Here is a 27,680-nt window from a genome sequence, read left to right on the forward strand (position 1 = left end):
TGGGCAGTGAGTGCTCTCCCAGAGGACAAGTACAGCGTCTCATGCAGTTTGAGTTTCCCTGGCACAGAGCCTGGAAGACTCAGTGTCCAATGCACGTTCTTAAATGAATGAATGAATGAGTTTTTCGTGCTGACGCTTTGCTTCACATTGCTACCATTCTGCCCCCCTCTCCCACATTGCTTCAGACTGACTGACCAGGGCTAAGAAAAGACACTGAAGGAAAAAAGTGTAGGTGGGATCACTCACACCAGATTCTGCTCTTAGCTCTGTGACCTTGAAAACACAGCTCTGTGACCTTGGACAAGTTCTACTGTCCTACTGGACGCAAAGTCCAGCCCTGATAAATGTTCAAGTCCAGGGGACCCGGATTCAAATTCTGATTCAGTAATTCATTCCACAAGCATCTCTTAAGCATTTGATATGTGCCAGGATTCCCTCGAGGCTCAGCTGGTAAAGTTGGTACAATGCAGGAGACCCGGGTTCAATTCCTGGGTCAGGAAGATCCCCTGGAGAAGGAAATGGGAACCCACTCCAGTGTTCTTGCCTGGAGAAACCCCTGGACAGAGGAGCATGGCAGGCTACAGTCCATGGGGTCGCAAGAGTCGGACACGACTTAGCGACTAAACCACTACTATCTGCCAGGAACTGTGAATGATTATGGAAGCAGAAAACACTCCTGGGGTAAGGATCTGTGTCTATTTTGTCCCTCACATATTCCAAGTGTCTGCAACAGTGTGTAGCATGTAGCGGCTATTGTTTTAGTCGCTAAGTCATGTCTGACTCTTTTGCAACCCCAGGGACTGTAGCCCACCAGGCTCCTCTGTCCATGGGGTTTCCTAGGCCAGAGTACTGGAGTGGTATGTAGTAGGTGCTCAGAAATATTTGTTGAATGAATGCATGAAAGAATTCCATGAATCTGTGATTTCTGATTTTTCCTGCCTGTAATGGGAGGCTTTGTAGGGTAACAAAGACAGAAAGTAACTGACCAGATTTTTGGTTTGAAACATCACCCTGGTTGTCAGGTGAAGAGGAGGAGGCAGGGTAAAGACAGGTAGGCAAATGTAGAGACTGTAGGAACCAGTATCGCAGCCAAAATCTAGGCTCTCTGTGCACTGATACGGAAGAGCAATATGCAGACAGAATTGTGGAGAAGAAAGAGTGACTCTATTAATTTGTCAGACAAAGGGGGAACACAGTACGCTGGCATCTCAAGTGCTGTGCCCCCCTGCCCTGAAAAGTGAAAGTGAAAGTCGCTCAGTCATGTCCGACTCTTCGGGACTGCATGGACTATACAGTTCATGGAATTCTCCAGGCCAGAATGGGTAGCCTTTCCCTTCTCCAGGGGATCATCCCAAACTAGGAATCGAACCGGGGTCTCCTGCATTGCAGGCGGATTCTGGTGAGTAGGGAGAGGTTACATAGTCAGGCAGGAGAATGTGATAAGGATCAAGGCAATAACCATCTTTCTTTTTCTTTTCAAGCTGTGACGGGTCTTCATTGCTGCGAGTGGGCTTCCTCTACTTGTGGCGAGCGGGGGCTACTCTTTGCCGCAGAGCACAGGTTCTATAGAATGGGCTACAGTCATTGTGGCGCACGGGCTTAGCTGCTCCACGGCATGTGGGATCTTTACAGACCAGGGATCGAACCCATATCCCCTGCATTGGCAGGCAGATTCTTAACCACTGGACCACCAGGGAAGTCCAGTAACAGTCTTTCCTTCTTTCCTCTGCAAAGTTTCAAAAGGGTGGGTTGCTGACAAGATTAGGGTGTGTGCAGGGTCTAAGGTGGTCTCCTGACCTTGAAGAGCTTCTCTGGTCCCTTTAATCTTGACTCAGGTGGTTTCCTGGTTGCTCCTCCCTTGATTAGCAACTGCTTGAATCTACTCTTTGGAGCTCAGAGAAGATTGTGGAAGGTGGAGTGTTGCCTCCGTGAAATGAGGGACAAAAAGGCCTCTGTGCCTGGGAGCCCCAAAGGGCCCTGCATGGCATCAGTGTGGCAATGGAGATGGAGGGAACAGATTCTAGACAGGGTAATAAGGCAGCCCTGGCGGAGCTTGAGATGCCCTGGATACAGGGGAGGGAGAAAGAGAGGGAGGGAAGGGGGAAGGAGGGAGACAGAGAGAGAAGCTGACCAAAGATCCTAGGTTTCCAGTAAGAGTTCTTCTGGTCCGTCTCTGCTTTAGGGCCTCATCTGTAATATGGGATGAAAAGAGTCATGACGATTAAATGAGTTACATATGTAAAGCACTTAGAACAATGCCTGACACATTGCTATTGTTGTTATTGTTGTTATTATCGTAAACAACAATACATATTGTTATTATTATAGAAGGAAATGGCAACCCACTCCAGTATTCTTGCCTGGAGAATCCCATGGACAGAGGAGCCTGGCGGGCTACAGTCCACAGGGCCGCAAAGAGTCGGACACGACTGAGCGACTTCACTTTCACACTGTTGAAGACTGCAAGAATTTTTTGCTTCTATCTTCAAGTATTATTAAATGATTTGAGCCATTTGAAAAAGAATACTAGACTTCCCTGGTGGCCCAGTGGTCAAGAATACACCTGCCAATTCAGGAGACATGGGTTTGATCCCTGATCTGGGGCGATTGCACATGACTTGGAGCTACTAAGTCTAAGCGCCACAACTACTGAGCCTGCGCTCCAGAACCCATGAGCGACAACCAGAAAAGCCACCTCAAAGAGACGTCCGCATAGGGTAATAGAGAGCAGCCCTCGCTGGCCGTAACCAGAGAAAGCCTGTGTGCAGCGCCGATGACCCAGAGCAGCCAAAAGGAAAAATTAATTAATTATTTTAAACTTAAAAAGAATTCTAATTTCCGCCTTCAATCCCATGGGCTCTGGATTTATAAGGCACTCCCATTGCCTATCTCTGTGATCTCAGGGGAAATCAACCGGCGAGAGCCTTCAATTATGCATCGGTAAAACTGGGGCTAAGAATCTCTGTTCGGAAAAGACAAAAGGTTGTCAGTATCCGGCAAGTGATCTGCAATCACCAGATGGCCAACACCAAAATCAGATTGATTATATTCCTTGTAGCCAAAGATGGAGAAGCTCTATACAGTCAACAAAAACAAGACCGGGAGTTGACTGTGGCTCAGATCATGAACTCCTTATTGCCAAATTCAGACTTAAATTGAAGAAAGTAGGGAAAACCACTAGACCATTCGGATATGACCTAAATCAAATCCCTTATGATTATACAGTGGAAGTGAGAAATAGTTTTAAGGGACTAGATCTGATATACAGAGTGCCTGATGAATTATGGATGGAGGTTCATGACATTGTACAGGAGACAGGGAGCAAGATCATCCCCAAGAAAAAAAAAATGCAAAAAAGCAAAATGGCTGTCTGAAGAGGCCTTACAAATAGCTATGAAAGGAAGAGAAGTGAAAGGCAAAGGAGAAAAGGAAAGATACCCATTTGAATGCAGAGTTCCAAAGAATACCAAGGAGAGATGAGAAAGCCTTCCTCAGTGATCAGTGCAAAGAAATAGAGGAAAACAATAGAATGGCAAAGACTAGAGATCTCTTCAAGAAAATTAGAGATACCAAGGGAACATTTCATACAAAGATGGGCTCAATAAAGGACGGAAATGGTATGGACCTAACAGAAGCAGAAGATATTAAGAAGAGGTGGCAAGAATACACAGAAGAACTATACAAAAAAGATCTTCACGACCCAGATAATCATGATGGTGTGATCACTCACCTAGAGCCAGACATCCTGGAATGTGAAGTCAAATGGGCCTTAGGAAGCATCACTATGAACAAAGCTAGGGGAGGTGATGGAATTCCAGCTGAGCTATTTCAAATCCTAAAAAATGATGCTGTGAAAGTGCTGCACTCAAGATGCCAGCAAATTCGGAAAACTCAGCAATGGCCACGGGACTGGAAAAGGTCAGTTTTCATTCCAATCCCAAACAAAGGCAATGCCAAACAATGCTCAAACTACCACACAACTGCACTCATCTCACAAGCTAGCAAAGTAATGCTCAAAATTCTCCAAGCCAGGTTTCAGCAATACATGAACCGTGAACTTCCAGATGTTCAAGCTGGTTTTAGAAAAGGCAGAAGAACCAGAGATCAAATTGCCAACATCCACTGAATCATCAAAAAAGCAATAGAGTTCCAGAAAAACATCTATTTCTGTTTTATTGACTATGCCAAAGCCTTTGATTGTGTGGATCACAACAAACTGTGGAAAATTCTTCAAGAGATGGGAATGTCAGACCACCTGACCTGCCTCTTGAGAAATCTGTATGCAGGTCAGGAAGCAACAGTTAGAACTGGACATGGAACAACAGACTGGTTCCAAATAGGAAAAGGAGTACGTCAAGGCTGTATAGTGTCACCCTGCTTATTTAACTTCTATGCAGAGTACATCATGAGAAACACTGAACTGGAAGAAGCACAAACTGAAATCAAGATTGCTGGGAGAAATATCAATAACCTCAGATATGCAGATGACACCACCCTTATGGCAGAAAGTGAAGAAGAACTAAAAAGCCTCTTGATGAAAGTGAAAGAGGAGAGTGAAAAATTTTGCTTAAAGCTTAACGTTCAGAAAACTCAGAAAAAAATCAGAAAAGATCATGGCATCTGGTCCCATCACTTCATGCAAATAGATTGGCAAACAGTGGGAACAGTGGCTGACTTTATTTTTTGGGCTCCAAAATCACTGCATATAGTGATTGCAGCCATGAAATTAAAAGACACTTACTCCTTGGAAGGAAAGTTATGATCAACCTAGACAGCATATTAAAAATCAGAGACATTACTTTGCCAACAAAGGTCCATCTAGTCAAAGCTATGGTTTTTCCAGTGGTCATGTATGGATGTGAGAGTTGGACTGTAAAGAAAGCTGAGCGCAGAATTGATGCTTTTGAACTGTGGTGTTGGAGAAGACTCTTGAGAGTCCCTTGGACAGCAGGGAGATCCAACCAGTCCATCCTAAAGGAGATCAGTCCTGGGTGTTCTTTGGAAGGACTGATGTTGAAGCTGAAACTCCAATACTTTGGCCACCTGATACGAAGAGCTGACTCATTTGAAAAGACCCTGACGCTGGGAAAGATTGAGGGCAGGAGGAGAAGGGGACGAAAGAGCTTGAGATGGTTGGGTGGAATCACTGACTCAATGGACATGAGTTTGGGTAAATTCCGGGAGTTGGTGATGGACAGGGAGGCCTGGCGTGCTGCAGTCCATGGGGTCGCAGAGTTGGACACGACTGAGTGACTGAACTGAACTGATCCTGCAAGGCTCTGGGAGAGACCAGAACGCGGAGGCAGCCACCAGTCCAAGGGTAGGGTGTGGAGGCGAGTACCAGGTGAGCCCACGCCCAATGCCGGAGGCCTGGCGGGGCACGGCACTTCCCCGCCGCGACACCAGGGGGCGATGCGGCGAGCTGCGGCGCCGCTGAACCACGGCAGCGGCGCTCCATCACGCCGGAGTTACCTCCTCCACGTGGGGACGCAGGATGGCGGCGGCCGCGGCGGCAGCGGCGGGTGTGCGTGAGTGCGGGAGGGGCCCGCGGCCGGGGTCTCGCGCCTGCTTTCCCGAGGCCGGAGGGAGTCGGGAGTGGGGGCCCTCGGGTAACCGAGCCGCGGGAGTGACGCCTACCGCGCTTGTCCGCACAGGACGAGGCGGCGACGCGCGACGTGCAGCGGCTGCTCGTGCAGTTCCAGGATGAGGGCGGGCAGCTGCTGGGCTCGCCGTTCGACGTGCCCGTGGACATCACCCCGGACAAGCTGCAGCTCGTGTGCAACGCTCTGCTGGCCCAGGTGAGCGTTGGGCACGCGGGGGATCGGGAGGCCGGAGGTCTTGGGTACCAGGGCCCCCACCGCTCCTCCGCAGTGCTGCAGCCCGGCCGTGCGGTCTACCCTTGGGGAGGGTCGGAACATGTGAGAAGAGGGAGCAATTTACACGCCCACCTTCAGGGCCCACCTGCGGAGAGAAGGCGCGTTTTGAACGCATTGGGCGCATCATCACAGTGATTCCTTGTCGCAGCCCGTCATTGTCTCCCCGTTGTCATTAACTTCCCCATTTTACATTGTTGCCTACGATCATTCGATTGTGTGTAAGATGCCGCGCCGTAGGTGGTAGATTTGGAGTTGGAACTCAAACGTCAGACTCAAAACTTCTGCTCTCCTAGGCTGCTCAGTCAGCTCAGTCGTGTCCGACTCTTTGCGACCCCATGGACCGCAGCACGCCAGGCCTCCCTGTCCATCACCGACTCCCGGAGTTTACTCACACTCATGTCCTTTGAGTCGGTGATGCCATCCAACCATCTAATGCTCTGTCGTCCCCTTCTCCTCCCGCTTTCAATCTTTGCCAGCATCAGGGTCTTCTCAAATGAGTCAGTTATTCGCATCAGGTGGCCAAAGTGTTGGAGTTTCAGCTTCAACGTCAGTCCTTCCAATGAATATTCAGGACTGATTTCCTCTAAGCTGCTAGTGTTTATCAAAATGCTGCCCTCTATGGGAGGTGGGCTTCTCTGGTGGCTCAGAAGTAAAGAATCGGCTTGCAATGCAGGAGACACGGGTTCGATCCCTGGGTCAGGAAGATCCCCTGGCAAAGGAGGTGGCAACTCACTCCAGTATTCTTGCTTGGAGAATTCCATGGACAGAGGAGCCTGGTGGGCTACAGTCCATGGGGGCCCAAAGAGTCAGACAGGACTTAGCAACTGAACAACAACATTGGAGGTGGGGGAAGTTGCTTAAAAATGCAGTACCTAGTGCTCGCTTCGGCAGCACATATACTAAAAATGCCTGGGCCCCACCCTACACTACTACACCAGACCCAGGGGTGAAGCAGAGAGTCTGCATTTTCAGTCGGCTTTTTGGATGCTTCTTACACATTATAGAGCCTGGTGTGGTGGTTTAGAACATGCCTTAAATGCTATATACTAGTTCTAACCCTGGACTTCTGTCTGAAGAACCTGAATTAGTCATTAGCCATAGGACATTGGGCTAAGCACTTAGTTGCTCTGTTTTTTCAGCATGAATGCCTATCTGTCAGGGTAGTTGTGAGATGAAGATAAAGGATTCTAAAGTGATTTGTAAATATTCTGGAGTTGCTCTTGAAGGACTCAAAAGGTCTTGCTCAATGGGGAATAATGGGGGTGTCCCAAGCAGGGTGGCTGAAAAGAAGGCTTTGCCTGCACACAGCTTGCAGAGGGTGGGGAGGGGAGGGTCCCCCAGTGGAGGCTGCTCTGCCTGTCATTTCATGGGGGGCTTCCCTTTGCTGTTGTCCTCCAGGAGGATCCCCTGCCACTGGCTTTCTATGTCCATGATGCCGAGATCGTCTCCTCACTGGGGAGGACACTGGAGTCACAGGCAGTGGAGACAGAGAAGGTCTTGGACATCATTTACCAGCCACAGGCTATCTTCAGGGTTCGCGCTGTGACCCGCTGCACCAGCTCCTTGGAGGGTCACAGTGAGGCGGTCATTTCCGTGGCCTTCAGCCCCACAGGAAAGTAAGGACAGCTGCAGAGTCATGGAGGGGAGTGTGGGTGCAGCTGTTGGCTGGGCTGAGGGGACCCCCAAGTTATGCTTAGTGGGTCCTCTGGCTCCCTTTCCTTGACCCAAGCTCTGGGCTCAGGGTGTAAGTAAGGGACTTGTCCAGTGGAATTTTGTCCCCAAAGGCCAAGGATACCTGCCTTGGAGGGGCCCTTCCTGGACTTGCTCTCAGGAGAGCTGAGCTGCAAGCTCACCTCTGCCCCTTCCTAGCTGTGTGACCTGGGCAAGTCACTTAACCTCTCTGAGTCAGTTGTTCATCTGAGAAACAGGGTTTATTTGCTTCTCACAATCCTCTGAGGATAATAAGAAGCTTTAACTGGTTATGGCTGTGGCCATTCCTTTCAGGAAGGACAAGGAGAGAAATTACCTCCTAGAGTCTTCTCCCAGATGGCCTGGGTGTTATGGTTCTCCTTTTCAGAAGAGAGAGAAATTTCCACTCCCTGATTCTGTTTCCAGAAGACAATTGAATAGGCCACGGGAATGGACATGTACAGTGTTTTGGGTGGGGCCCAACCCCTTGTCCCCAGTGCAGAGGTCAGGCTGCCCCTCTTCTTCCCCAGGTACCTGGCCAGTGGCTCCGGAGACACGACAGTTCGCTTCTGGGATCTCAGCACTGAGACGCCACACTTCACATGCCAGGGTCGGTATGCACGCAGTTACCCCCAGGGCAGGTGTTGATACAGTGGCAGGCAGGTGATTCGTTCAGCTCTTTAGTTCCTGGGAGGCCCAGAGCACATTCCAGCCTTTTCACATCCAGTTAGTGGTTGTCAGTTCCTAGGTGGAGACCTTACCCTTGAGCCCCACCAGCCACTTACAAACAAGCAGAGACTGGACCCAAAAGTCAGCGTGAGGATGTGGGCAGGGACTGGCTGGCTGGTAGCAAGGACAACTGGGCTTAAGTCCAGTCTCTGCCACAGGAGTCCTCACACTTGAACATACATCAGGATTACCTAGAGGGCTTGTTAATACAGATTTCTGGGTCCCACCCCCAGAATTTTGGTCTCCTCCTGTTTGGGATGTGGCCTGATAATTTGCATTTCAAGTTCTGGGTGGTACTGATGCTGCTGGCCTGGGATCCTCACACTAGCGAGGTGACCTTGTGTGTGGGCCTTGCTTCCTTTCTACGCTTCAGTTTTCTCATCTGGAAAATGGGAGTGGTACTTCTGGCTTTGTTCCATACTCTAGAGCTATCATGAGAATTGTAAGGCCTGACACGTGCAGGAATTTTATCTCACGTGGCATGTGAGGAACTATTAGAAAGTGGCAGTGTAATCTGTGCAGCAGGCGCATGGCTCTCGCACTTGGGGAGGGTTTGCCATTTGCCTCGGGAGTCTCCTCCCTTCGATTGGTGTTTGATTGTTCATTTATTTGGCAGCTAGCTATGTGCCAAATAGCACCTTCTGCAGTGTGCCAGGCATTGCTGAGCATTTGGGATAAAGACAGGTGTGGTCCCCCTTTCTCCCCTCCCTGCTTTTCTAGGACACAGACATTGGGTCCTTAGCATATCCTGGTCCCCAGACGGCAAGAAGCTGGCTTCAGGCTGTAAGAATGGCCAGGTAGATGATGGTTGGAGTATTTAGGTGGGGACCCTGGAGTCCCTTCCTGGGAGATGGGTCAGAATGAGGTACTGGGGTCTTCGGGGAGGTGTGGCTGGGGGCGATGGGCGGGGGCCCTGGGTGGGGCCAGCGGAAGGTTGGGGAGTGTTATTTGCTGAGCTTCTGTCCCGCAGATTCTCCTGTGGGACCCAAGCACAGGGAAGCAAGTCGGCCGGGCGCTCACTGGCCACAGCAAGTGGGTCACAGCCCTGAGCTGGGAGCCGCTCCACGCGTAAGTGACACTGAAAACGGGGGTGAATGAGGAGCCGGGGTTCAGAGCTGTACCCCGCCCCTGCTCGGTGCAGAGGAGCCTTAGGGGACGGTGGGGGCTCTGAGGGGCAGTGACAGCGTGGAAGGTCGCCTGCACCCGTGGGTGGGGGTGGAGGGCGCTCATCCCGGGTCCTGAGAGCCACCTTGACGCGTCCCCGGATGGTGGGGTCAGGAAGCCGTCGAGACGTTATCCCCGGCCTTCGAGCTGGGCATCGGGAGGGAGCGTGGGAAGACAGGCACTGCCCGGTCAGAAGTGAGGACCCGGCTTTTCCTCCCCAGCAACCCCGAGTGCCGCTACGTGGCCAGCAGCTCCAAGGACGGCAGCGTGCGGGTCTGGGACACGACCGCGGGCCGCTGCGAGCGCATCCTCACCGGACACACGCAGTCAGTCACCTGTCTCCGCTGGGGAGGGGATGGGCTTCTCTACTCGGCCTCCCAGGACCGCACTATCAAAGTCTGGAGGGCTCACGATGTAAGAGCTAGGAGGGGTCCGCAACCAGCCTGGGCAAATCGCGGGTCAGGGATGTCGGACCAGTGTTTCCTGAACTTGTTCCGGGAACTGGTCAGGGAGGTGCTTTTGAACAGTGGGTCCTGGGGTCGGTGCCGCGTTATAGCGGAGGGTCCAGGGCCCCTGAGCGTGGTCAGGCTCTGGAATTTCCTGCTGTCGGAAGCCTATTTAGGTTTATCAGACCTGCTATAGCGCAATCTTACTGGACTAGAGCCCTTTTTTCTTGACATTTCCCTTCTGTGAAACCTATTTTCAGAAACATTGATCCAGGCCCATGCCTTCATTTCACAAATGAGAGACTTGAACCTAGAGGGTTTGAGATTTGATTCAGATCACGATGAGGAGCTGATGGGTGATTTGATTCAGATCACAGTGATTTGATTTGATTCGGATCACAGTAAACGAGGGCCCTGCTTCTGAGTCCTGTGGGCCACCCCCCGTCTCCTGGGGCTGACCTGGACATTCGCATTCCCAGGGGCGCAGAGGGCTCTGTGAGCGTCTGACCTGTCTCCGTCCACCCTAGGGCGTGCTGTGCCGGACTCTGCAAGGCCACGGCCACTGGGTGAACACCATGGCCCTCAGCACTGACTACGCCCTGCGCACAGGGGCCTTTGAGCCCGCCGAGGCCTCAGTGAACGCCCAAGACCTCCAAGGGTCCTGTGAGTGAGCGGAAGGAGGCAGGGAGGAAGGGCTGGTTGAGATGGAGCCGACTCTCCGGCTTCACGTGCGAGGGGCCGAGCTCAGCCGGGTGTGCGGGGTGCTTTCTGTCTGTGCTGAATTTTCTCATCAGCCTTGTTCCTTCTTTCCTTTGGTGCCTGGACACAGTGCAGGAGTTGAAGGAGAAGGCTCTGAGCCGCTACAACCTCGTGCGGGTGAGCGTCCCCAGCACCCCCAGCTCCATGTGCTGTTTCTCCTCGTCCCCCAAACCCCAAACCCTGCACAGGCTCAGGCCCCTCTCCCTTCTAGCCCCAGTACAGAATGTACTGTTCCCCCAAAGTTCTTCTTTTACAATTCTAAAATTCTAGTGTGCTGGGGATCATTTTATTTCACTTTTCTTTTTTTTTCTTTTTTTTGCTTATCTTTTTATTTCTAATTCTAAGGTACCTCTGTTTATTGATTTATTTTGGCCTCAGAATTGAGGCTCGTAGTTCCCCAACCAGGGATAGAACCCATGTTCCCTGCATTGGGAACATGCAGTCTTAATCACTGGACACCAGAGAAGTCCCTCTCTCTTTTTAAATTTCATTTAGTTTCAGTAACACATTCAGATAGTCTAGGGTTCAAAGAACACAAAAAAAGTAGATGGTGGAAAGCCTTTCATCTCTGTGGCTCCTGGAAGCATCTAGTGCTACCAGTGTCTTGTGTCTCCTTTCTGAGACTTCACATACATGTGTATGTACACTCTGCACACATATATAAGCCCACGTATAAAATCCTTCCCCCTTTTAAGATGCCACTGTGGGGACTTCCCTGGCAGTTCTGGTGTTAAGAGTCCACGATTGAGCAGACAGTGGTATGTTTGCCTCTGAGGTCGGGTCTCCTCCCTGAGACCATATGCGCTTTCCTGTCTCCGCAGGGCCGGGGCCCAGAGAGGCTGGTGTCTGGTTCAGACGACTTCACCCTGTTTCTGTGGTCCCCAGCAGAGGACAAGAAGCCCCTGGCACGGATGACGGGGCACCAGGCCCTCATCAACCAGGTGGTCTACTCCCCAGACTCCCGAATCATCGCCAGCGCCTCCTTCGACAAGTCCATCAAGCTGTGGGACGGCAGGACGGGCAAGTGAGTGGGGGGCGTGGGCCCGGGAGGAGGGGCACTCCCCCTCCGGAAGGAGCTCGGCTCTGCTGCTTTCTAGCTGTGTGGCTCTGTCAAGCAGTTGGATTTTTTTTTTCTTTTCTTTTTAAAAATTTTTTATTTATTTTGTTTTTATTTTTGGCTCTGCTGGATCTTCGTTTCTGCTCACGGACTTTCTCTAGTTGCAGTGAGCAGGGGCCACTCTCTAACTGTGGCGTGCGGGCTTCTCATTGCAGTGGCTTCTCTTGTTGTGGAGCAACAACCCATCCCCTGCGTTGGCAGGCAGGGGAGTCCCTGGATTTTCTGAGCCTCTGTTTCCTCTTCTGAGTGTGCAGACCCCTTACCTCTCAGCCTTATCACAAGGATTAAGTGAGGTGGTATGTTCAGCACCCTCAGTAAGCGGGCACTGAAAATGGCTAGTTCATTGTACACCTAGGGAGAAAAATGGTCTGAAAGCTGGCCAAGGGCCAGGGATGCAGCGGAAAATGTAGGTTTGTGGTCTAGTCGTTATTTGGCCCTTGCAGTGGAGTCTACAGACCAGACAGTGCGTTACCTGGGAGCTTGATGGAATTGCAGAGCCCTGGGCCCCAGCCCAGAGCTTGGGGATCAGAACCTGCCACTTAAGGTCACCTTTCAGGTCCGAGAAGCAGTGGTGTGACAAGGCACAGTGCCCTCGCGGTCGATAGGAGGAGAAGTTGAGGCGCGAGTGGGGAAAGGAGCAGGGAAACACTCCTGAGGCCGAAGGGGGACTCACGCGTCCGTCTCTGTGCATCTCCACGCCAAAGCCCTGTGAAATAGGCTGTTCGGCTCCCTTCTTTTTTAAATTCATTTACTTGGCTGGGTTGGGTCTTAGTTGCAGCATGAGGGGGTCTTCATTTCAGAATGCAGCCTTCTCTAGTTGCAGACGTGGGCTTCAGTTGCCCCGTGGCATGTGGGATCTTAGTTCCCCCACCAGGGATCAAACCCGAGTCACCTGCATTAGAAGGCGGATTCTCAACCACTGGATCCCCAAGGACGTCCCCAGCTCCTTTCTAAGACAAGGAAACAGTCTCAGGCCCAACGACTTGCACCAGCAGACACAGTCAGTCTGTCCCGACCAGGTCCCAGTGGCCCGGCCCACTGTTCCTCCATGTCACCTGTCAGCAGGCACCTGCTGGGGTGGGCAGAGTGGGGGGTGTCGTGCAGACGGGCCAAGCAGATGGGGGCATTGGAGTCCAAGGCTTGCAAAGTTGAGCAAGTGTGGAGGCCCAGCAAGAAGCATCCTAGAAGCAGTTCTACAAAATCGCAATGACCAGCAGAGATTAAATTACTGTAGGGCGGGGGCCAGGCAGTGAGATTTTGTACAGGTTCCCAGGTAACCCTGACATGCAGCCACAGTTGAGAACGACTGCTGGGGGCCTCGAGGACCCTTCAGACGTGTTCCGAGATCTCACGTCCATCCTAATTGCCCTCCCCCCGGCCCAGGTACCTGGCCTCCCTGCGTGGCCATGTGGCTGCCGTGTACCAGATCGCGTGGTCGGCCGACAGCCGGCTCCTGGTCAGCGGCAGCAGTGACAGCACGCTGAAAGTGTGGGACGTGAAGGCCCAGAAGCTGTCCACGGACCTGCCGGGCCACGCAGATGAGGTACGGCCAACCCTCGTGGGCAGTTGGCTGAGCCGGGTGGGGGGGTGGACTGAAGCCTGCCCCCCGCCCCCCAACCCTGCTCACTGCACCACTGTGCCCCTCCCCTGTTTAGGTATATGCTGTCGATTGGAGTCCCGATGGCCAGAGAGTGGCCAGTGGTGGGAAGGACAAGTGCCTCCGGATGTGAGTTTGGGGGTGGGGGGTGCAGTGGCGGCCGGTGTGCTCGGCTGTCCCGCCCTCGTGGTCGTCCCCCGTGGTGGAGAGTTCCACGGGCTCTCCACCTGCCCAGGCTCTCCCCCATCGGGGGCTCCTGGGACTGTGTGGTGCCTCCCTTTGCCGAGCTGGGGTCCCCATCCCATTCCCTGCCCTTGTTCACAGATGGAGGAGATGAGAAGCCCCCCAGGTCTCCGGGATCCCCACCTGGACTCAGCCTCCACCTGCTGCCTGCTTTGACGGGAGGCCTCAGGCTGGGCGATGACCTTGAGAACGAGCGTGGCCTGCTGTCCTCGCTCAGACCCCACAGGGGTCCCTCCGCAGAACAGAAGGTCGAAGGTTGCAGGAGGTCATCACTGAACCCAGTCCTTGGCCATCCTCAGTACCTCGCTGGTGTGAGCAGGGGTGGCGGGAGGCTGGGCGATGACCAGCTGCTGCCTTTTCTAAATGCCGTCTCTTCAGGGTCAGGCCCTGGATTCTGTGACCAAATAAATAACTTATATTTTGTGTGTTTGGGTTACGATTCCTGTCCTCGATGCCCAGGGGTCTATGCTGGGTCAGTTCATGCAGCCCCTCCCTCTGGGCTACACCAGTACCATGCTGAGCAGGAAGCGGCCCTTCCTTTCTCGCCACCGTGCCTACGAGGGAGAGGCTGGGGCGACCCGCTGAGGCCCGTCTCTTAGTAGCCAGAGGAGGCTGTCAAGGCTGTGTTGTCCCTTCTGGTGGCACCAGCCGCGTGTAGCTGTTTGCATGAACTAGAATTCAGCCCAGTTAGAAATGCACTTGTCACACTAGCTCAAGGCTACTTCCTGGTCTGGACAGCGCACAGAGGGGACGCTTTGACCATCACAGGGACTTGTGCCAGCCCTGCTGCTCTGGGGTGCTTTCGCTGACCTCATCCAGTGTCACTGGGCTCTCAGGGTACAGAGAGGCAGTCCCCGAGGGCTCCCCCTAATGGGCCGTGCGGTGGTGCAGGCTCGGGCAGAAGTGGGGATGGATGGTGTGATGGGGAGGGTGGCTCTCTGCCCCCCAAAGACTCACAGAGTGAAGGGAACCCCCACCAGGACGTGCTCAGACCTTGGACCAAGGTCTTGGTCACTCCTCTTCCAGGGCCAGGTGCCTCTACCCGGGTTGAATTCCAGCCATCCTTGTACGGAGCACTCGGGGCCACAGCCTTTTTTGACTTCTTGGCCCTCCTCACCCTCCCCCACCCACATCTGTGCTACGATTTTGCACCTTGCTTGGCTCTGGTTCTCGGCTTCTGCCTGCCTGGTCTCTGCAGTGAGACTGTGTGAGGGGTGAAGAGAGGCGACGGGCTCTGAGGGCCCGCTCTGTGCCAGGCTCTCTGCTGCTGAGCTCTCCCTTGAGCCTCCCAGCGACCCTGCAGCCATGCCTGGAAGGGCCATGCCATGCCCCCAGGGGGGATACAGATGTGAAGAATCAAAGAACCAAATAGGTTTCTAGCCTTCCTCAGTATTCTTTGGACACTTGATGGATGTAATTCACACAGGAGAGGAGGGGAATTCTATCATCAACAGCTTGGGAAATGCTGGCTAGAGCCAAATAAAGCAGGTTGCTGTGCTATCGCCGCCCCGGGCCCCCTCCCCCCCCCACCTTTTTTTTGGCCACGGCACACAGCATGTGGGATCTAGTTTCCCCGACCAGGGATTGAACCCTCACACCTTGCATTGGAAGTGCGGTGTCTCAACCGCTGGACCGCCAGGGAAGTCCCACATCCCCGTATTTTTGATGAGGAAGTTGAGTCCCAGCAGCGTAAATGGTTTGTCTGAGCCGTCACATCCAGGAAGAGCCGACGTGAAACAGAAGGGATTAAACCCTTCGCTCAGAGCTCGGGCACTTTGCCCCATGTCCCCCTGAGCTTGAGTTGGGCTGGCAGTGTGCAGGCTGTCACTACCTCTGTCCAGCATCACTTTTTCCTGGTGAGTGCTGTAGTCTTTGGGGACCATTTCTTTCTCCCACTGGGAAAGGGCGATGGCATCTTATGGCCCCGTGTCCCCCCGACCCACCTGGACTCGGTCCCGGCAGAAGCCAGGAGGGTGGGTTGTCTGTGGCCCAGCTGAGGCCATCAGTGGCATGAAGCAGAATCTCAGGGTGCCGGGTGACCTGCAGGTTTTAATGAGGGACCTGGACCAGCCCAGATCTGGGGGAGGAGGCCTAGCAGCTACGGGCAGTGGAGGCTGATCTGGCCTGGCCTGCAGAGGCTCTGGGTGAGCGGAGCTCCCCTCTAACCTCGGCCCCAGGCCCGGGACCAGCAGGGTGGTCTTTGGTTCCCTGACTCGGCTGGTGGAGCATCTCGTGGTTCTGACTGCTGAGGGCCCTGGGCCGAAGCTGAAGGTGGGTGAGGGGCTTCCTGGGACCCTCCCCCTTAGTAAGGAAAGAGGTGTTCCAGATCTTCGAGCCTGCGCATGTCCTCCAGCCCGAGGGACACGGTCTTCCGCTGGGGCTCCTTGCGCTGCACGGTAATCTGGATGGGGTTGTTCTCGGGGAAGCTGTTCACGTCAGTGGCCACGGTTGCAAACTGAAAGAAACAAAAGTCCTCAGAACTCATTGGCAGAGCTGACCTTGACCTCACCGCTCCAACATGGCCCCCCCTCGTCTGTCTGTGAAGTGGGGTCTCCGAGGGCCCTACCAGCGTATTCACTGACATGTTTCTCCCTGGTTGTGTGCTGTTTCCAAGCTCAGCAGGGTCTCCTCGGGCCTGCCCTGCCACCCCCAGGCTCTTTCCTGCTTTGTCGCCCGTTAGCCTCTTCCCTCTCTTTTTCCCTCAGTGCTCTTGACTTCCCAACCCACTCACAACCATTGATAACTAAGTTGAAGAACCCAGAAGCCACTGGCTTTGAGAGACACACATTAGGGATGAATGAACAGGTCAGTTTCCAGGGGGCCCCAAAGTGACTTACTCCTTAACCCTCCCCCAGGGAGAGCAGCCTAGAATTGAGGCTTCTCTGCCCAGGGAGAGGGAAAGCCAGCAGGAGGAGAGGTCCTGGGGTACAGGGGTGTTCCCAACCTCTAGGACTCTGTCCAGACCCCTCCCCCCGACCCTCGGGCCCCTATCCTCGCAGGGCTCACTTTGTAGGGTTTGCACCACGTCCCCACCCCCGCGGTGTTGGCTGCGCGGACGGTGAGGCAGTAACTTGTGTTCGGCTTCAGCTCCATCAGCTTGACGGTGGTGCCCAGGATTTTATTGAAGATCCAGGGGCGGTTCTTTGCCTTGGGCATCTCACCGCTGTTTTTCCTGACCACCTCCTGTAACAGGACCTGGTAGAAACTGACCTGCTGCTTGCCAGGGGCGTAGGTCCAGGAAATCTAGGGGGAGAGAACCCCCAAGGCTTCCTCAGACCTGGTCTGGCCTGGCCTCCCCTTACCACCCCACCAGTCCCTCTGCAATGTGGGTCAGAAGATCCCATTCCCTTCCCTGCTCCTGCTGGAGCGGAGGCAGGTGTGTCCGAGGGTGGTAGGCACACCCCACGTTAGATGGGGCCCCACCAGCCCAAAGCTTGATACATTCTCCCTGGGCAGCCGCACCCACCTCAGTGTATACCCTCAACTCCATATTCTATAGACTGTGTGTCCGTTGAAAGGGACCTTAGCAATCATCTCATCCACCTCACTCATTGCAGATGGGGTTACAAGTTCAGAGAGAGCAGGTGTCTGGCCCATGCTGCTGCTGCTGCTGCTAAGACACTTCAGTCGTGTCCGACTCTGTGCGACCCCATAGACGGCAGCCCACCAGGCTCCTCTGTCCCTGGGATTCTCCAGGCAAGAACACTGGAGTGGGTTGCCATTTCCTTCTCCAATTCATGAAAGTGAAAAGTGAAAGTGAAGTCGCTCAGTCGTGTCCGATTCTTCGAGACCCCATGGACTGCAGCCTACGAGGCTCCTCAGTCCATGGGATTTTCCAGGCAAGAGTACTGGAGTGGGGTACCATTGCCTTCTCTGGTCCGGCCCATGGCCACACAACAATTAAGTGCCAGAGTCAAGGTTCAGACCAATTGCTCCTGAGTCCATGCACTTTGTACTGCAGCCCTGGTTGCCAAGCCAGACTAAGGATTGCAGAGGGTTTTTCTAACACTGCAGATTCCTGGCCCTGCTGTCACTTGCCTTGTCTCCCATTTCCAGTTTCTCCTCCATCTAGGCCAGTGGTTCTCAAACTTTGGTATGCATCAGAATACCCCAGAGGACTTGTTAAAACAAGGACTGCTGGCCCCTGCACCCAGCTTCTGATTCAGCAGGCCCAATCAGGAAGGTGGGGAAAGCAAGGATTAAAATTTCTAACAAGTTGCCATATGATGCAGATGCTACTGGTGGTCTGAGGACTACACTTTGAGAAACACTGCGCTGGCCTATCCAACAATGGTCCTTCCAGATTTATCTTCCAAAGTAAGTGAAGTCACTCAGTCGTGTCCGACTCTTGGTGACCCCATGGACTGTAGCCTACCAGGCTCCTCCATCCATGGGATTTTCCAGGCAAGAGTACTGGAGTGGGTTGCCATTTCCTTCTCCAGGGGATCTTCCCAACTCAGGGATCGAACCCAGGCCTCCTGCATCGCTCTACTGTCTGAGCCACCAGATGGTATTTTCCAATATGTAACTGATATTGCATCTCTCACCTGATACAAAATGTTGCATAGAGCTGGTCCTCTTTGCTTACTGAAAAATTCCATACAGTAGCCTAACATTACAGGACCTCTGGAAAATGACCCCCTCCTGCTGTTCCTTTCCTGTATCCAGAACAATGCTACTCAGCATGTGGTCTGTGGGCCATCAGCACCACCTGGGAATGTGTTAGCAATGCAGTCTCAGGCCCCACCCCAGACCTACTGAGTCAGAACCTCGAGGAACGAGGAATCTTGTTGGTAACATGAGGATCAGATCTGCAGGTGATGGAAAGTGTGAGCAACCCTGAATGAGGACGTGGATGTTTCCTCCCACATGCGAGCCTTTGCTAGTTAGTGTCAGCCCCACACAGAATGCCTTTCCTCATCTCTAGATGTCTAAGTCCGACCTCTGTGTCCCAGCTCAAATGTCACTGACCACCACCAAAGCTTACTCCTGCAGCTGGAAGTAACGTTTCTTTCCCTCGGAATCCCCAGCGGCACTTGGTCTGAACTTTTCCTACAGCATTGAACCTTCTCTAGCTTGCGCTGGAGTTCTTTGCAGGCACGCCCTCTCTCCTAACCCATGCACTAGAGGTCAGGATGCAGGCAGTAGGTATCCACACGCTCCCCAGTGAGCTCAGCTCCATGCCGGGCATGTGGGGGTGGGGGTGGGGGCATCAAGCGTTTGCCAGATGCACATGGGGGGAACGCACCACAGCTGTGGAGTCGCTGACCGTGTGTTCACAGATGAAGGGCGCCTCCGGCACATCCAAGACCACAGAGGACTCTGAGGGCGTCGAGGACGTGTCTGTGTCCACCTCAGGGTTGTCGAGGTCCAGCAGGCCCCCAGGGGCCATCTTGGACTTAGACTGGGGGCAGAGGGCCAGGTGCCCCTTCTCTGTGCCCTTGGCTATCGAGGAGAGGCTGAGTTTGTTCAGCTCGCCCTCCAGCATGCCCGCAAAGAAGCTGCTGTTGGGCTGGGTCACGGCCAGCTTGATGGGATTCAACAAGGTAGATGACATGGGGGAGATGCTGGTGTCATCGGAGCTGCATTCGGAATCCTCCACTGGCATGTGCTTCCTGGAGGGAGAGGGGAGGGGGAGACAGATGGAGGCAGCTGCCCCAGCCCCTGCCGCCTGGAAGCTCCCAGGGGCAGGCAGGCCTTGGGCAGGACTTACCAACGCCCTCAACTGCTTTTGAGCCACTCAGAACATTCTTGCTCTGCAGCAGTGGAAAATGCACTTACTAGTGGACTCACCGGGACACTAGTAAGTGGAAAATGCACACTCCTGGTCCCTGGTCCCCAGCTGGGATGGCACTGGGGAAGCTGCTAAAGCATCTCTCATAACATCCTCAGATGATTCTGATGCAAGTGTTCTGAGAACCAACATTTTTAGAAACACCACTAAAGCTCCAAGTCCTTCCTCCAAGGTAGGGTGCAAACACCCCAGGGAATGACCATAACGATCTACTGGGATATGGAAAAATATCTAAAAGTATCTAAAAGAAAAATAATAAGTTTTACTAAATATTTATTTACTGTTGTTTAATATGTAATTACTACATTTATTTACTTAATTTTTATGACAGTTACCAATATGTCTTAATACACAGCATGTAAGATTAACGGCACAGATAAATATACATTTATTGGGGTGAATGCTCAAAACTTTTCTTCCATTCTAATTTTTTTATTTTTAAAAACTATTTGTTTATTTATGTGTTTTTGGCTGTGTTGGGTCTTCATTGCCGCACGGGCTTTCTGTGGCTGCAGGGAGCAGGGCTACTCTCTAGTTGCGGTGCTCGGCTCCTCACTGCGGCGGCTTCTCTTGTTGTGGAGCATGGGCTCTAGGGCGTGCGGGCTTCAGTAGTTGCAGCTCCTAGGCTCTGGAGCACAGGCTCATTAACTGTGATGCCCGGGCCTAGCTGCTCCATGCCATGTGGGATCTTCCAGGGCCAGGGACTGAACCCATGTCTCCTGCAGTGGGAGGCGGATTCTTTACCACTAAGCCACCAGGGAAGTCCTCTAATGTTTTTTTTTAATTGTGAAATATTTCAGACTCATTCAAGATATCAAGGATAATATGTTCATGGGGAGGTAATGTACAAAGTGACATGAACGTAGTGACTAAACCACCACCACACCAATGTACAAAGTGGTAGCTATAATTAACAATATTGTATATTTGAAAGTTCCTAAGAGATTAGGTCTTAAAAGCTCTCATCTCACACACACAAATTTGTAACTGTGTGGTGATGGATGTTAACTAAGCTTATTGGGGTAATGATTTCACAATACATACAATTATCAAATCATGTTGCATACTTTAATGCAACGTTAAATGTCAATTGTGTCTCAATAAAACTGGAAAAAATGATCGTATTATATTAAGCTTCCATTTAGCTTCTATCCAACTCAGAACTAAAGCTGTGTCAGTGTCGCTAAAGCCCCTTGTGTTCTGCTCCCCTACCGCTCTCCTGATGCTCTCCCTCAGAGGCAGCCGGAGCAGTAAATTTAAAATTTTGTGTTTATTACTCCCCATGTGTTTTTATAGGTTTGTTAGATATGTATGTTACTATTTTGCATAATTTAAACTTTATATAAATAAATAGTATCATTCAGTACATATTCATTTGCAGTTTGCTGTTTTCTTACTTACAACATTGTATTTTTTAGATTAATCTGCTCTGGTTCAGTCATTTTAACTGTTGTATGGTGTTCTGTTACACAGATATTTGTTATCATTACCAATTCTTGGCTGTTACAAAGAAAAACCTTGCCCATGTTTTCCCACTCTTTAAATTTTTTGCTGATGAAGTACAGGATCCAAAAAATTTAACTTTCAAATTTTCTTTTTTTAACCTTGAGCTAAAATAAGGAGGGAACACAGCTCCCCCCATCAACAGAAAATTGGATTAAAGATTTACTGAACATGGCCCTGCCCATCGGAACAAGACCCAGTATCCCCCTCAGTCAGTCTATCCCATCAGGAAGCTTTCATAAGCCTCTTATCCTTCTCCATCAGAGGGCAGACAGACTGAAAACCACTATCACAGAAAACAAACCAATCTAACCACATAGACCACAGCCTTGTCTAACTCAATGAAACTATGAGCCATGCCATGTAGGGCCACCCAAGATGGATGGGTCATGGTGGAGAGTTCTGACAAAATGTGGTCCACTGGAGAAGGAAATGGCAAACCACTTCAGTATTCCTGCCTTGAGAACCCCATGAACACTATGAAAAGACAAAAAGATAGGATACTGAAAGATGAACTCCCCAGGTCAGTATGTGCCCAATATGCTACTGCAGATCAGTGGAGAAACAACTCCAGAAAGAATGAAGAGATGGAGCCAAAGCAAAAACAACACCCAGCTGTGGATGTGACAGGTGATGGAAGTAAAGTCCGATGCTGTAAAGAGCAATATTGCATAAGAACCTGGAATGTTAGGTCCATGAATCAAGACAAATTGGAAGTGATCAAACAGGAGATGGCGAGTGAACGTCAACACTTTAGGAAACAGCGAACTAAATGGACTGGAATGGGTGAATTTAACTCAGATGACCATTATATCTACTACTGTGGGCAGGAACCCCTTAGAAGAAATGGAGTGGCCATCATAGTCAACAAAAGAGTCCGAAATGCAGTACTTGGATGCAATCTCAAAAACGACAGAATGATCTCTGTTCGTCTCCAAGGCAGACCATTCAATATCACGGTAATCCAAGTCTATCCGCTGACCAGTAATGCTGAAGAAGCTGAAGTTGAACGGTTCTATGAAGACCTACAAGACCTGCTAGAACTAACACCCAAAAAAGATGTCCTTTTCATCATAGGGGACTGGAATGCAAAAGTAGAAAGTCAAGAAACACCTGGAGTAACAGGCAAATTTGGCCGTGGAGTACAGAATGAAGCAGGGCAAAAGCTAATAGAGTTCTGCCAAGACAATGCACTGGTCATAGCAAACACACTCTTCCAACAACACAAGAGAAGACTCTACACATGGACATCACCAGATGGTCAACACCATCTGGTTATACTCTTTGCAGCCAAAGATGGAGAAGCTCTATACAGTCAGCAAAAACAAGACCGGGAGCTGACTGTGGCTCAGATCATGAACTCCTTATTGCCAAATTCAGACTTAAATTGAAGAAAGTAGGGAAAACCACTAGACTATTCAGATATGACCTAAATCAAATCCCTTATGATTATACAGTGGAAGTGAGAAACAGTTTTAAGGGACTAGATCTGATAGACAGAATGCCTGGTGAATTATGGATGGAGGTTCATGACATTGTACAAGAGACAGGGAACAAGACCATTCCCAAGGAAAAAAAAAATGCAAAAAAGCAAAATGGCTGTCTGAAGAGGCCTTACAAATAGCTATGAAAAGAAGAGAAGTGAAAAAAAAAAAAAGAAAAGAAAAGAAGACAAGTGAAAGGCAAAGGAGAAAAGGAAAGATACCCATTTGAATGCAGAGTTCCAAAGAATACCAAGGAGAGATGAGAAAGCCTTCCTCAGTGATCAGTGCAAAGAAATAGAGGAAAACAATAGAATGGCAAAGACTAGAGATCTCTTCAAGAAAATTAGAGATACAAGGGAACATTTCATGCAAAGATGGGCTCAATAAAGGACGGAAATGGTATGGACCTAACAGAAGCAGAAGATATTAAGAAGAGGTGGCAAGAATACACAGAAGAACTATACAAAAAAGATCTTCATGACCCAGATAATCACGATGGTGTGATCACTCACCTAGAGCCAGACATCCTGGAACGTTAAGTCAAATGGGCCTTAGGAAGCATCACTATGAACAAAGCTAGTGGAGGTGATGGAATTCCAGTTGAGCTATTTCAAATCCTGAAAGATGATGCCGTGAAAGTGCTGCACTCAATATGCCAGCAAATTTGGAAAACTCAGCAGTGGCCCAGGGACTGGAAAAGGTTAGTTTTCATTCCAATTCCAAACAAAGGCAATGCCAAACAATGCTCAGACTACCACACGATTTCACTCATCTCACAAGCTAGCAAAGTAATCCTCAAAATTCTCCAAGCCAGGCTTCAGCAATACGTGAACCGTGAGCTTCCATAAGTTCAAGCTGGTTTTAGAAAAGGCAGAAGAACCAGAGATCAAATTGCCAACATCCACTGAATCATCAAAAAAGCAGTAGAGTTCCAGAAAAACATCTATTTCTGTTTTATTGACTATGCCAAAGCCTTTGACTGTGTGGATCACAACAAACTGTGGAAAATTCTTCAAGAGATGGGAAATGTCAGACCACCTGACCTGCCTCTTGAGAAATCTGTACGCAGGTCAGGAAGCAACAGTTAGAACTGGACATGGAACAACTGACTGGTTCCAAATAGGGAAAGGAGTATGTCAAGGCTGTATATTGTCACCCTGCTTATTTAACTTCTATGCAGAGTACATCATGAGAAACGCTGGGCTGGAGGAAGCACAAGCTGGAATCAAGATTGCTGGGAGAAATATCAATAACCTCAGATATGCAGATGACACCACCCTTATGGCAGAAAGTGAAGAGGAACTAAAAAGCCTCTTGATGAAAGTGAAAGAGGAGAGTGAAAAATTTTGCTTAAAGCTCAACATTCAGAAAACTAAGATTATGGCATTTGGTCCCATCACTTCATGGCAAATAGATGGGGAAACAGTGGAAACAGTGGCTGACTATTTTTTGGGCTTCAAAATCACTGCAGATGGTGATTGCAGCCATGAAATTAAAAGACACTTACTCCTTAGAAGGAAAGTTACGACCAACCTAGACAGCATATTAAAAATCAGAGACATTACTTTGCCAACAAAGGTCCATCTAGTCAAGGCTATGATTTTTCCAGTGGTCATGTATGGATGTGAGAGTTGGACTGTAAAGAAAGCTGAGCACTGAAGAATTGATGCTTTTGAACTGTGGTGTTGGAGAAGACTCTTGAGAGTCGCTTGGACAGCAAGGAGATCCAACCAGTCCATCCTAAAGGAGATCAGTCCTGAGTGTTCACTGGAAGGACTGATGTTGAAGCTGAAAACTCCAATACTTTGGCCACCTGATGCAAAGAGCTGACTCATTTGAAAAGACCCTGATGCTGGGAAAGATTGAGGGTAGGAAGAGAAGGGGACAACAGAGGATGAGATGGTTGAATGGCATCACTGACTCTATGGACATGAGTTTGAGGAAACTCCAGGAGTTGGTGATGGACAGGGAGGCCTGGCATGCTGCAGTCCACAGGGTTGCAAAGAGTCAGACACGACTGAGCAACAGAACTGAACTGAACTGAAAGTAAGAAATATATATTTCTTAACAAGCTAGTACACGCATGCCTGTGACCCCATGGACTGTAGCCTGCCAGGATCCTCTGTCCATGGGATTCTCTAGGCAAGAATACTGGATTGGATCACCATGCCCCCTCCAGGGGATCTTCCTGACCCAGAGATTGAACCTGAGTCTCTTATGTCTTCTGCATTGGCAGGCGGGTTCTTTACCACTAGCGCCACCTGGGAAACCCCAGTATATGCATACACACACACACACACACATATAACTAAAATGTTTCACAATCCAGTACTAACTGGTTTCACAAACCAGTACTTACTCTGTGTGTGATGTTCTCTGGAATTTAAATTCTATTTAGTTCATTTTTATAATACTAGTCTCCATCAACTAGGATGAGTTCCTGACACATTCATCGGTCACAGCCCTCAGTGGGAAGAGCCCTGTCTAGAGAAAGCAGCCATAGGGCCTATGGACACCAAGCACCTTGACGGAGGTCACCTTGGTAGTAGATGGCAGAGCTGGAACAGAAGCCGGATCTCCCGGGCCCCATGTTACACAGCTCCTGTCTGCCCCTGTTTTCTGGCTCCCCTCCCCTGCTTCCTTCCCCACCTCCCCCGGCTGCTCTAGCCAGATCCAGTGACCCACACATACCCCTAGACCCCTCACACCAGGCCAGCCTCCAGCTTCGAGGTTGATTGATTGAGGCCAAAGTTTTCCACCCTGAGCCCCAGCCCCATCAACCTCCTCCTGCGAAATTCTGATCAACCCAAACCTCCTATGCTAGCCCTTGGTGGACACTTGGAATAGGTGATTCTCCCTCCAAGGCCCTTTGTAGGCCGAAGAGTCTGGGTATGGATGTCAGTTACGCTATAGATTGTCCTATATTATGTGCTAAGTTGCCTCACTCGTGTCCGCCTCTTTGTGACTCTAAGGACTGTAGCCCGCCAGGCTCCTCTCTCCATAGGATTCTCTGGTCAAGAATACCGGAGTGGGTTGCCATGTCCTTCTCCAGGGGATCTTCCCGACCCAGAGACTGAACACGAGTCTTTTATGTCTTCTGCATTAGCAAGTGGGCCCTTTACCCCTGGCGCCACTTGGGAAGTCCATAAACTGTCCTTAGGAATCTCTATTTTACTTTTTTATTATTTTTTTTAAAAAAGTATTTATTTGGCAGCACCAGGTCTTAGTTGCAGCACGTGGGATCTTTAATTGCACCTTGCAGACTCTTATTGTGGCATGTGGGAATCTAGTTTCCTAACCAGGGATCACACCTGAGCCCCTCTGCATTGGGAGGATGGAGTCTTAGCTGCTGGAACACCCGGGAAGCCCCAAGGAATCTCTATTGAAGATTTACTTGTTGGAAACACCAGTGCTGAAGGGGCAGCCAGACACTGGGCTATATGCTGGACAACAACTCCTCGTGATCTTCACGGCAGCCCTGCTGGATGGGGCTGGTCTCGCTTTACATATGGGGGACCAAGGGTCGCTGATCTTAATGAACTTGTCTATGGTCATATATCTAAGTGGTAGAATCTGGATTGAAACTTGGTTCCCAGTCTAAGACTTTCTCCCCATACCAGGAAGTTTCCTACCTGCCCCCGCCACTTTAGCCATACCTGCTTACTGACAGGTACCTAAGGGAGTGACCACTGCAGCCCCTTTCACGTCATCAGGACCAGCTACATAACTTGTGGGGTCCCTTCTTCAGAAATTATTAAGACCTTCAAAACAGTAACATCCAAGCATTAAACTAAACAGGGTCCTTCCAAGTGTCGGGCTGTGTTTAACTGCACAGGTCACATACCCGTGAAACTTCCCGACAGACAGTTCCCTCAGCCCATGTCAACCCACTCCTCTGTCCCTCCACTGGCTAACTCCTTCCCTTCCTCTGAGAGTCACCTCCTCCACGAAGCCTCCCTTAACTTCACCCCCTCCCAAACTATACTGAATTCCCTCTGTTTCCTCCAGTTGTCCCGTCATAGCCCAGACCATGCTGTAACAGTCTCAATTCTTGTCTGACAGCCCCCCATGCCCAACCACCACACACACACACACACACACCCCAGGCTGGGAACCCCTTAAAGGTAGAGACTGCATTCCAGCTCTGCATTCCCAGAACTTAACCTTGGACCAGGTACCTTGTAGGTGCCCAAAGAGTTTTGTGAAATGAAGTGAAGGAAACCTGTGATCACTGAGGAGGAACACAGACCTCAGTCTGAAGGCAGGCAGGTTTCTGGGGGCTGGGGGGAGGACATAACCAGGCAGGTAAACGCACAATAGGGAGGATGAGCAAAGGAATCATGGGGAGAGGAGAGGGGGCTTCATGGTGAGGACCAAACAGGATGACGAGCACTGCCAACCCATCTCCAGCTAATCCCAGAAGGTCTCCCGGAGCTGGAGGCCGGCATGCCTCCAAGAATTGATTTGGGGTCAGGAATCCATAGGCAACCTGCTTACGTGCTTTTCCCTGGGAGTCTCGACTGTGATAAGTCAAGGAAGTGGCGCCTCTTCAACACCCTCTTCCTTGCCCCCGCTCCTCCGCCCACCCAGCTCTGGCCTTAGAAAACAGAAAAGGACCAGACTCAGGTCTTACGGTAGATTGATGGCATCCTCCTCTAAGAAGTTCACCAAACTGCCCCTTGAGGAAAGCGGGAGGCCTTTGGTCGTGACGGTCCTGTTCATTGACTTGGGGTTTGGAAAGGGCTTCGACATTTGATTGAGTGCATTCAAGACATTGAGGGTTTCCTTCTTCAGCAGGGCCTCCTCCCCATCTCCCACTTTGTAGAATGTCTGTGATGCCATCGAGTTTGTTTGGGACCGCAGCCGGCACCATGCAGGACAACCAAGCTGACAGGAAGCAGAGAGAAACTGCAGGCAGCAGACACACCCTTAGTTGCGGTGGGATGGGGGTGCGATGAGCTGACTTCATAATTATCACAGAGTGTAACAATTAGGAGCTACCCTCCCCCCTGACTGGGGGCTGCTGCAGCCCAGGGCCAACGCCAGGAGATCGCAGAGCCCCAGAATAGTCGACGACGCCCCTTGGGCTAAAGCTCTGTGGTTACAGCGGCCCTGCTTTTCTCTGAAGATCTCAAAATGCTCACCACCTGTGCCCTTCCGATCTGCCCTGGGAAGGAGGAGGTGGATGGTGAAACAGTGGTACCTGGGCGTGGAGGGAGGCAGGCAGTACTGGATGGACTGGGTCCCTGGGAGTGGGACACCTCGCCGATGGAATTCTG

At 51.0% G+C, this 27,680-nt stretch overlaps 2 protein-coding genes across 2 annotated transcripts; one reads left to right on the forward strand and one right to left on the reverse strand.

Annotated features, from left to right (window-relative positions):
* The first annotated feature begins 5,445 nt into the window (after nucleotides 1-5,445).
* NLE1 (notchless homolog 1) lies at nucleotides 5,446-14,043 on the forward strand. The gene is made up of 13 exons (XM_043903036.1): nucleotides 5,446-5,524; nucleotides 5,655-5,798; nucleotides 7,275-7,492; nucleotides 8,096-8,175; nucleotides 9,015-9,091; nucleotides 9,265-9,362; nucleotides 9,680-9,872; nucleotides 10,432-10,567; nucleotides 10,734-10,780; nucleotides 11,485-11,687; nucleotides 13,164-13,323; nucleotides 13,436-13,506; nucleotides 13,702-14,043. The coding sequence occupies exons 1-13, from the start codon at nucleotides 5,495-5,497 to the stop codon at nucleotides 13,712-13,714; spliced, it is 1,470 nt and encodes a 489-aa protein (XP_043758971.1). The 5' UTR covers nucleotides 5,446-5,494; the 3' UTR covers nucleotides 13,715-14,043.
* Nucleotides 14,044-15,655: 1,612 nt separating this feature from the next.
* On the reverse strand, nucleotides 15,656-27,305 carry FNDC8 (fibronectin type III domain containing 8). The gene is made up of 4 exons (XM_043903045.1): nucleotides 27,035-27,305; nucleotides 18,869-19,235; nucleotides 16,627-16,863; nucleotides 15,656-16,075 (listed from the first exon to the last, which is right to left on the reverse strand). The coding sequence occupies exons 1-4, from the start codon at nucleotides 27,241-27,243 to the stop codon at nucleotides 15,923-15,925; spliced, it is 966 nt and encodes a 321-aa protein (XP_043758980.1). The 5' UTR covers nucleotides 27,244-27,305; the 3' UTR covers nucleotides 15,656-15,922.
* Between the last annotated feature and the right edge of the window lie 375 nt (nucleotides 27,306-27,680).

Source organism: Cervus elaphus, chromosome 5 (assembly GCF_910594005.1).
Source record: "Cervus elaphus chromosome 5, mCerEla1.1, whole genome shotgun sequence".
Taxonomy (NCBI): Eukaryota; Metazoa; Chordata; class Mammalia; order Artiodactyla; family Cervidae; genus Cervus; species Cervus elaphus.